Consider the following 9290-nt stretch of genomic DNA (forward strand, 5'->3'; position numbering starts at 1 on the left):
TGGCGATGTGAACGACTCTGCCACCACTCCACAAATATCCACCCCCCCCCCCAGAGCCTTAACACACTGGAATGACAAGTGCTGTTAGCGAGTATGAAGGCTGGCACAGCACACGAGGTTGTGGGTGGCCAGCACCACGCCCGACCGCCTTTGTCTCCCTCGTGGGGATGTTCACACACCGCAGCAGGCAGATACTAATTTTAAACTAAGTCGACCTCGAGGACCACATCAGATATATCACTCGTTGCTGATGTCGGCCGTGGCTCAGGAATCCAATTCGGGTTGGTAGCGGAGTGCGCTAACCACCGCGTCATCGCTCTCCACCCAGACACAACGACGAACATCTCCGTTATAGCCTTATCAGACTGTTCACAATCGCCTATAAAGGCCGGAACGGCACACGTGGGGGTGGATGGCCAGCACCACGCCCGGCCGCCTTTGTCTCCATAGTGGCGATGTTTACTACATACCGCACCAGGTACTAATTTGAGGCCGAGTCGACCTTGGGGAGGCCCAGGACCGGTTCAGATAATCGCCACCGGTGTTGGCCGTGAGCGGGAATTGAACCCGGGTAGCCAGGTTCGTAGCACCGCAGCGCGCTGAACGCTACACCACCGCTCCCCATCACTCAGACACACGCATACAGACGCGCACAGACACACATGCACACAGACGCGCACAGACACACATACAAACAACAGTTGCACAAACGCACACAGACGAACGTGGACAGCTGAAATAACAAACTCGCAAACAAAACCAAAATCTCAACTCAATTTTCCTCTCCGAAACGAGGTCTCTGGCGCACGGGATGAGACGATGAATCTCGATGGGCTCTCACCTCATTAATTCACGGATGGCAATTAAGATATGTCAGTCACTCTGATGAGGAGAAGCGGGAGATGCGGGGGCTTCTCTGGCACCATCCCCCTGCTCTGTCTCTCCATATCTCCCCCCTTCCGCATTCCCGCTCCATTCCTCCGTCTGCCACCGTCCCTGCTCCATCCTTCCTTAGACAGTAATTAAAGCTATAAACTTGTTTTTTTTTACCAGGTAAGATCCACTGAGCTACATAGCTATCACAAATGATAGAACAACGAAGTGACTTATCATCAAAGTGAAAATGAAAAGCAGCCAAATACTCTGAACGCGTGATGTTAATTATAAATGTGGAGGGGAAAAAATGGAGGACCCGGAGAAAAATCCACGCGACCACGGGGAGACACGCGAACCTCAATTATACAGCAGGCGTCAGGGTCGGGATCGAACCCACGACCTCCCGTATACCAGGCGAGGTAGTTAACATTTCACCACGGAGAGAGAGACACCGCAAACTCCACATATACAGCAGGCGTCAGGGTCAGGGTCGAACCCACGACCTCCTGTATACCAGGCAAGGTAGTTAACATCTCACCACAAAGAGAGACACACAAACCTCAATTATACAGCATGCGTCAGAGTCAGGATCGAACCCACGACCTCTCGTATACCAGGCGAGGTAGTTAACATTTCACCACAGAGAGAGAGGCACACAAACCTCAATTTTACAGCAGGCGTCAGAGTCAGGATCGAACCCACGACCTCCTGTATACCAGGCGAGGTAGTTAACATCTCACCACGGAGAGAGAGACACGCAAACCTCAATTATACAGCAGGCGTCAGGGTCGGGATCGAACCCACGACCTCCCGTATACCAGGCGAGGTAGTTACCATTTCACCACGGAGAGAGAGACACGCAAACCTCAATTATACAGCAGGCGTCAGGGTCGGGATCGAACCCACGACCTCCCGTATACCAGGCGAGGTAGTTAACATTTCACCACGGAGAGAGAGACACGCAAACCTCAATTATACAGCAGGCGTCAGGGTCGGGATCGAACCCACGACCTCCCGTATACCAGGCGAGGTAGTTAACATTTCGCCACGGAGAGAGAGACACGCAAACCTCAATTATACAGCAGGCGTCAGGGTCGGGATCGAACCAACAACCCCCCGTATACCAGGCGAGGTAGTTAACATTTCACCACGGAGAGAGAGACACACAAACTTCAATTATAGAGCAGGCGTCAGAGTCAGGATCGAACCCACGACCTCCTGTATACCAGGCGAGGGAGTTAACATCTCCTAGCCACCGTGGTATCCTTCTTTCTCCTCACCTTCATACCTCCCTCTCACACCCCTCTTCTTTATCCCTCTCAATTCCAGCACCCCCCTCCCTCCGCATCCCTCTAAATTAACCCCCCCCCCTCCTCTCCATCACCCTCCCTCTTCAACCTTCTCAATCCCTCCCTGCCACCTATCCATCAGCCGATGCATCATTGGCGTCACAAGTAAAAGTGCTTGCAGTGTGTGAGATTAAACACGGACCCATTGTCTTCGTGTGCATGCCTCTGTGGTGTGTAGTATGTCACGTGCATGTTGTGTATCATCGCCATCGTGTTGTGGGGAGCCGTAGTGGAGTGGATAGCGCTGAGCTGCACTACGAGCCCAGCGACCCGAGTCAGATTCCCCACTCACTGCCACCAACATCGGTAACAATTATCTTAACCGGTCCTGGGCCTCCCCTAGGTCGACTCAGCCTCAAATGAGTACCTGTTGAGGCGTGGTGCTGGCCACCCACCCCCTCGTGTGCTGTGACGGCCTTCAGAGGTGCTCGCTAACAGCACTTGCCCCAACAGTCGGGCAAGGCTATGCGGAGGATATTTGTCTTTGTGTCACGATGCGCGCATGTTTGTGCGTGAGTACACGCCTTTGTGTTCTCACGTCATGCACCAAATTCGTCACGTTCTAAAAAAAAAAGTGTAATTATCTATCTGTCTCTCCCACTCATGCAGTCACACACTCGCATACACCAACAGCCAGTGGCGATCCAGGCACCACGGTGCTTGTGCCAGGCTATGTGCACCTTGAGGCCATCACGTGAAGTGTGGAATCCTTGGGCTGATTGACTGAGATTACTGGCAGTGCTGTGCTGCTCCCCACTGTGCCACCACCTTGCTGTGTTTTGTTCGCCCGGCGCTCTGCTCGTTGTTGTGAGCGCTCACTCCTCCTTGACCTTCGCGCGGCTGCCTCCAACTGCCCAGGAGCTTCCTTCACGAGCCTCCTCCACAGAGGCCACATCTTGACATCGCTGGTACCAAGTCATCAGCAAGTCCACTCAGCTCCAATATCCTCCCGTACCGTATCAGCCCATCTCTGCTCCGGCCCGTGCCGCGCCCATCTAGGCCCCTCTATCCGGCCAAACGGAAGCTGCTTGCCCATGCGGTGGCTGGGCAATGCGGGTTGCATGACCCAGTCAACACAGCCTCGCTTTCCGGAGGAACTCACTGATCGGATATTTCAATAATCTCTGAAGCTCCTCGCAACACAATCCAATTCGGATGAACCGAACAAGGACTCTGTAGGCAGGACAGCCCGTGCAGGTGATTTGGTAACAGGGTTTACCAATTGCAATCATATTGTTGCGGTTACACTTCTTTCTATGTTTATTCATTGTTGATTTTGCTCGGTGGCAGGGTGTCAATTTGCTTGGTAGTGGCCGTATGTGAGATATGGTCCTTGTATTTAGAATTAATCAATAAAACTTTATTTCAAGAGCACTATTCGTGCACAAAAAAATAATGTAACAGTGCTTTACAGGCATGAACAAGAAAAGTGAAATTGCAGGCAAATTTAAATCACGTTGTAGCACATTTCTAGCAATGTACTGCGTTACGGGATGCCACGAATGACATAATATAAAATAAGAATATTATAGTTGTTGATATTCACAGTTGTATTTCGTCCCTGCCAATCAGACTCGGATATTCCTTTGAGAGCGACAGGCCAGGCACATCCCACGGTGCACCACGCTGCCTACGCTCGACCGATCCGGAGTGAGATCCCCGCTGCCAAAATCCCGAGGGATTGGTCACGAACACATTGCGCCCAGGTCTGGGAACTCCTCAACAATCTCCACGACTGCCCCCCATAGCTGCTCGTGCAAAGTGGGGGCTTGAGTGTTCAAAGCCAGACAACACCGGGGTGGGGGCAGGTGCTTTGTTCATGCGGAGCCGATGGGTCAGGCCTCACCCTCTCTGCGGCACGTGCCACGTTGGGCGGCGGGAGTCTCCGACCCATTCCCAAGAGTGAGCAGCGATTCCCGGGTCATCCGCACGCAAAAACGATTTCCCGGTAAGGGAGCCATCTCTTGCGTGGCCCCCGTGTTACCCACCAGCCTCCCACTCTATCTGCGATCGTGCAACGCGTCCATGTGTGGGAGATGGAGCGATGACGTCATGCGCGTATGTATATGATGAGCGGTGGCGCAGCGGTTAGCGCGCTGCGCTACAAACCAGGCCTCCTCCTTCTCCTGTGCGGGGTGGATTGAGACGGCGCTGGATTGTGGAATCGTCGCGGCACCATCGCGTGAGATGGCGACGGTGTCGTGGTAGCGAAGCTTTTACTCATCCAGCAGCGGATAAGCAATGCACGGCTCGTGATGACGACAACGACGATAATGATGGCTGCCGCTGATGATAACGATGCTGATGAATTACATCTCTGCAGCAAATACTAGCCGTCGCCCAAACCGCACCCTCCATCACCACAAATGATTTTGTGGTGGTGCTACCCCTGCAGCCCCTGCAGCAACACCACTCCACAACAACAGGACTGATGCTCCTGTTGTTGTGGAGTGACTCATGTAGCCAGCTATGGCTCTAGGGTTTGGTGTTACATGCTATTTATGTAGTTTATTGTGAAAAATTCGGTCACAGTCCCTATGATCACTGTTACATTGCATTTATGGCTTTATTTTGGTGATTTCGAAAACGTTTTTTGGTTTGGCCATGTTTTTGTTAATTGTAATACGGAGTTTGACTGATGGCCTTAATCTTATTTGTCTTGTGGTTGTTGTTTTTGTTTGACTTGCATCCCACTGGGATTTTTGCACATAGCGTTGGTGTACGGTGCTATTTCAGAAATATTTTGATGTTTTTTCCTGGATTTTCTGTTTGCACAGTCACATGGTCACTTTAAGATGTTTTTCTTGTTCATGTTTTTGTTTTTTGTTTGTTGCGGTTGCACCCGATTTAAGAGCCGAATGGCTCACAGGGGTTTCCCCAATAAATGGAACTATCAACTATGGAACTATGAACTATGGAACTATGAACTATGGCTGCTGTTGCTGCATTGGCAGTGGTGCACAAACACGGCCAACAACAAAACAAATAAACTCAACACGATCGTCAAGAGCACTGCGCGTGTGTGTGGCCTTAAAAGGGAAAAAAATATAATCGACGAGGTTTCGGGCAATGGCCCTTCTTCATAGCAGAAAATCAGTTCATATGCTGTACATAATTTGTGCCATGTATAATGGGCATTGCCCGAAACGTCGTCCATCATCATCATCATCACACGGTCTCGTTGCAGCAAGAACACCAGGCGACAGATACCTCATCTGCACGCAGAGCCTCGCTCGTGCAAACAATGCCGGGCAATTCGCATCCTCATCCTTCTCGTCAATCAATACTCGCACGCGCGCGCGTGTGTCGGTGCATGCTGCCATCAGCTCAATGAAACAAGAATGCATATCCGCGTATCATTGTACGTGTGTGTACGTGTGTGTATGTGTGTGCGTGTGTGTACGTGTGTGTACGTGTGTCTGTGTGTGTGTGGTTATCGCACCGCGCTACGAATCCTGGCCACCCCAATTGGATTCCCGCTCACGGCCAACACCCAGTGATGATTATCTGAACCGGTTCTGGGTCTCCCCTAGGTCGACTCAGACTCAAATTAGTACCTGGTGCGGTGCGTAAAAAACATCGCCACTAGGGAGACAAAGGCGGCCGGGTGTGGTGCTGGCCACCCACGTCCCCGTATACCGTACCTGCCTTAATTGTTGCTCGCTAACAGCACTTGCCCCAGCAACCCGTTAGAGGCTGTACGGGGGATCTTTGCATATATGGGTGTGTGAGTGGATGCATACGGATGGATGCATCGGGATGAAGGCAATGGGTCATTAATTCCATGAGACGACTCTCGCTGTCCTTCTATCTGTGCCGTTATCTCGCTCTCTGTCGTTCCCGATTGTTCTCTCCCTCGCGCTGTGCCATTCCCCTCGCGCTATCATTGTGTCATTCTCCGTGTCGTTCCCTCTCGCTTTGTCATTCTCCATGTCGCGCTGTCTCTCTCGCTCGCTCTATCGCTTTCCGTGTAATTATTTCACTCTCTGCTGCTCTCTCTATCGTTCTCTGTCATTCTCTTCATCTCGCTCTCTCGTTGTGTCATTCTCCTGCTCTCTGCCGCTCGATTGCGCTCTCTCGTTCTCTCTCTCTCTCCATCATTCGTTCGCTCTCCGTGTCATTCTGTGCGTCATTCTCTCGCCCTCCCCCTCTATCTCATTCTCTCGCTCTCTCGCTCTCTCTTACCGAAATCTTGGCGAGTCTTTGAGGCATTCGTCAAAATCCACCGTGACCACCATGATGACGACGATGGCTTCGTTGTTCCACGTTTCTCCGAGTTCACCACCACCACCTCCTCCTCCTCGAACCTGTCTCCTCCTCCTCGTCGTCTTCCAGCACCACCACCAACACCGCCGCCGCCTCGGCCCCGCTGGTCAGGCGAGCTGTGAGCAGCTCAGAGCCCGCATCTCCCCCCCTCTCTCCCCTCTCTCCCCTCCCTCTTCCTCTTCCCTCTCCACCCTCTCCCCCCTCTCTCCCGCACCACGCCTGCGTCACGCGAATGCAAGCACTGTGATCACCACGCGTGTGTGTGCCCCTCTGTGTGTCTGTGTGTTTGTGTCTGTGGGTGCATGTGCGAGTCTGCGCGTGTGTCTCTGTCTGTGTATCCGTGTGTCTTTGGGTCTGTGTGTATGTTTGGGCGTGTGTGTATGCGTTATGCGTGTACAGTATATGCATGTGGTTGTGGGCGTTGCGTGTGTACATTTACACTCACAAAGACGTCCCGTGTAGCATTAACAAAATGATGGGGCAAGTGCTGTTAGCGAGCACCTATGAAGGCCGGCACGGCACACGAGTGGGGTGGGTGACCAGCACCACGCCCGGCCGCCTTTGTCTCCCCAGTGCTAATGTTCACACACACCAGCTACTCATTTGAGGCTGAGTCGACCTAGGAGAGGCCCAGCACCGGCTTATTCACCACTGTTATTGGTCGCGAACAGGGCGATCCAACGCGGCCCTTTGCAGGGTTTGCTGCGCGATGCGCTAACCACTGCGCCACCGCTCCCTCCACGCAGACGTTCAGCCTCTCCCCGCGGTGGATGGCGCAAAGGAGGCGAGCGAAGGATGCGAGGAAGGGAGAGGTTGGAGGAGGAAGATGGTGCGGGGCAGGAGGGGAGGAGGGAGCTGGGAGAGAATGGTGGTAGAGAGGGATGGATCTGCGAGGGGAGATGGAGAGCTGGAGGGAGGAGGAGCGTTGTGCTTTGAATTAATAATCATCAGCATCACCACCACCATCACTATTATTACTACCACTGTTACCACCACCATCACCACTATTACCACCACCATCACTATTATTACTACCACTATTACCACCACCATCACCACTATCATTACTACCACCATCACCACTATTACCACCACCATCATCACCATCACCATTATTACTACCACTATTACCACCATCATCATCACCACCACCAGCTTCGCTTGCGTCATCGCGTACCGGAATCCGATATCCACAGCGACAGCTCCGGGGTGGCTGCTGCTGTTGTTGTTTTGTTGATGCTGCGGCCGCCGTTGTTGTTGGCATGGGACACCGTGGTGCAGTGTTAACGAGTAGCGGGCAGCCCTTTACTGTTGTCTATCGTGTCTGCGTGTCCATCTGGTTGTTAACGCGCGTGTGGGGAGCGGTGGCGCAGCGATTAGCGCGCTACGCTACGAAACCGACGACTCGAGTTCGATTCCCGCTCACGGGCAACATCAGTGGTATCTAAGCAGGGCCTGGACCTCTCCTAGGTCTACTCAGCCTCAAATGAGTACCTAGTTCAATATGTAAACATTGACACTGGGGAGCCAAAGACGTTCGGGCGTGGTGCAGGCCACCCACCCCCGTGCCGGCCTCTATAGGTGGTCGCTCACAGCACTTGCCCCATCAGTCTGTTACGGCTATGCGGGGGATCGTTGCCTTTGTGTCTTGTGGCCTGGCATCCGCGTGCCGCTGGCGCTCATAGCGGCGAGGCCCGCGAATGTGAAATTCTCACAACGGGGCGTGATGGGATTCACATTGAAGAACGCCGTCGACGGAGGGTGCGGTCAAGCATGAGCGAATAAGCCAGCCCATCCATCCATCGTGAGTGGCTCATGTAATGGCATTGATAAAAAAAAAAACTCAACATTCATTAATAAGTGTCCTTAAAATGATAAATATATTTTAATTTTGCGTTTGATGGCAGCAGCAGCAATGTGGTTCAGAGAGCTCGATGCCAATGTCGAGGTCTGCTCCTGCTGCCACGACGAGAGGGCTTCAGCAGTGAGAGAGTTCATGTCAATTATTAATATTAGACGAGATCTGGCGACTTTTAGACTGATCCGGTCACAGTAGCATGCGCGAGCAGCAGCTGCCCACTCATGACAATAATGAGAGGGGAAGAAAGGGGGAGTGATGGCGAAGCTAAATTGGTGACGCTAATTAAGGCAAATTAGGTGTGACGTCACTGCAGCCGGATGACCGCCTGCTGTGGCGAGATGTCAACTCCTTCGCTTGGTATGCAGGAGGTCGTGGGTTCGATCCCGACCCTGACGCCAGGCTGTATATTTGTAGTTTGCGTGTCTGTCTCTCTCCCCGTGGTTGCGTGGATTTTTCTCCCGGTCCTCCGGGTTTTCCCCTCCACATTTAGAATCAACATCGGGCGTTGAGAATATTTGGCTGCTCTACATTTCCACACGATGATAAGCCACTTCGTTGAGCTATCATTTGTGGCCAGGTCGCTTCTGAAAAAGAGCTGCATAGCTCAGTGGGGCCTTACCTGGTACAATAAAAAATGTTTATTTGTTTACTGCGAGACGCAGTGGCGGGTGGTGTTGGGGCAAAGGCAAATGAAGCAATGGGTTGGGGGGGGGGCAAAGTTTCCCAAGGGGTCCCCGCCGGATCCACGCAAATAAATACATTTGAATGCTGTGGCAGAGATATCTGGATCGTACCCGCGTGGTTAAGGCCTTCATCGAGCAGCGGGATCCACAGAGGGCTTCACATTGCAGGGCGCTTCACAAAAAATGTGAACACTTGTGAGAATTTGCAAGACCACGATGAATGCTGCTGCCTCCGGGCTCTGGAGACCACCTGGA

At 52.5% G+C, this 9290-nt stretch overlaps 1 protein-coding gene across 4 annotated transcripts in view; it reads right to left on the bottom strand.

Moving 5' to 3' along the window:
* LOC116946886 (arf-GAP with coiled-coil, ANK repeat and PH domain-containing protein 3-like) overlaps positions 1-6640 on the bottom strand; it is an 85356-nt gene extending 78716 nt beyond the window's left edge. For 2 of the 4 annotated variants that reach the window (XM_032962129.2, XM_032962127.2), the window contains exon 1: positions 6411-6640. In XM_032962129.2, coding sequence (XP_032818020.2) covers positions 6411-6463 — 53 coding nt within the window. In that variant the 5' untranslated portion in view covers positions 6464-6640. The remainder of the gene's footprint in view (positions 1-6410) is intronic. The other 2 variants (XM_032962131.2, XM_032962130.2) reach the window with 1 other exon arrangement.
* Positions 6641-9290: the final 2650 nt, after the last annotated feature.

Source organism: Petromyzon marinus, chromosome 28 (assembly GCF_048934315.1).
Source record: "Petromyzon marinus isolate PM22_M1 ecotype Great Lakes invasive population chromosome 28, UKy_Petmar_22M1.pri1.0, whole genome shotgun sequence".
Taxonomy (NCBI): Eukaryota; Metazoa; Chordata; class Hyperoartia; order Petromyzontiformes; family Petromyzontidae; genus Petromyzon; species Petromyzon marinus.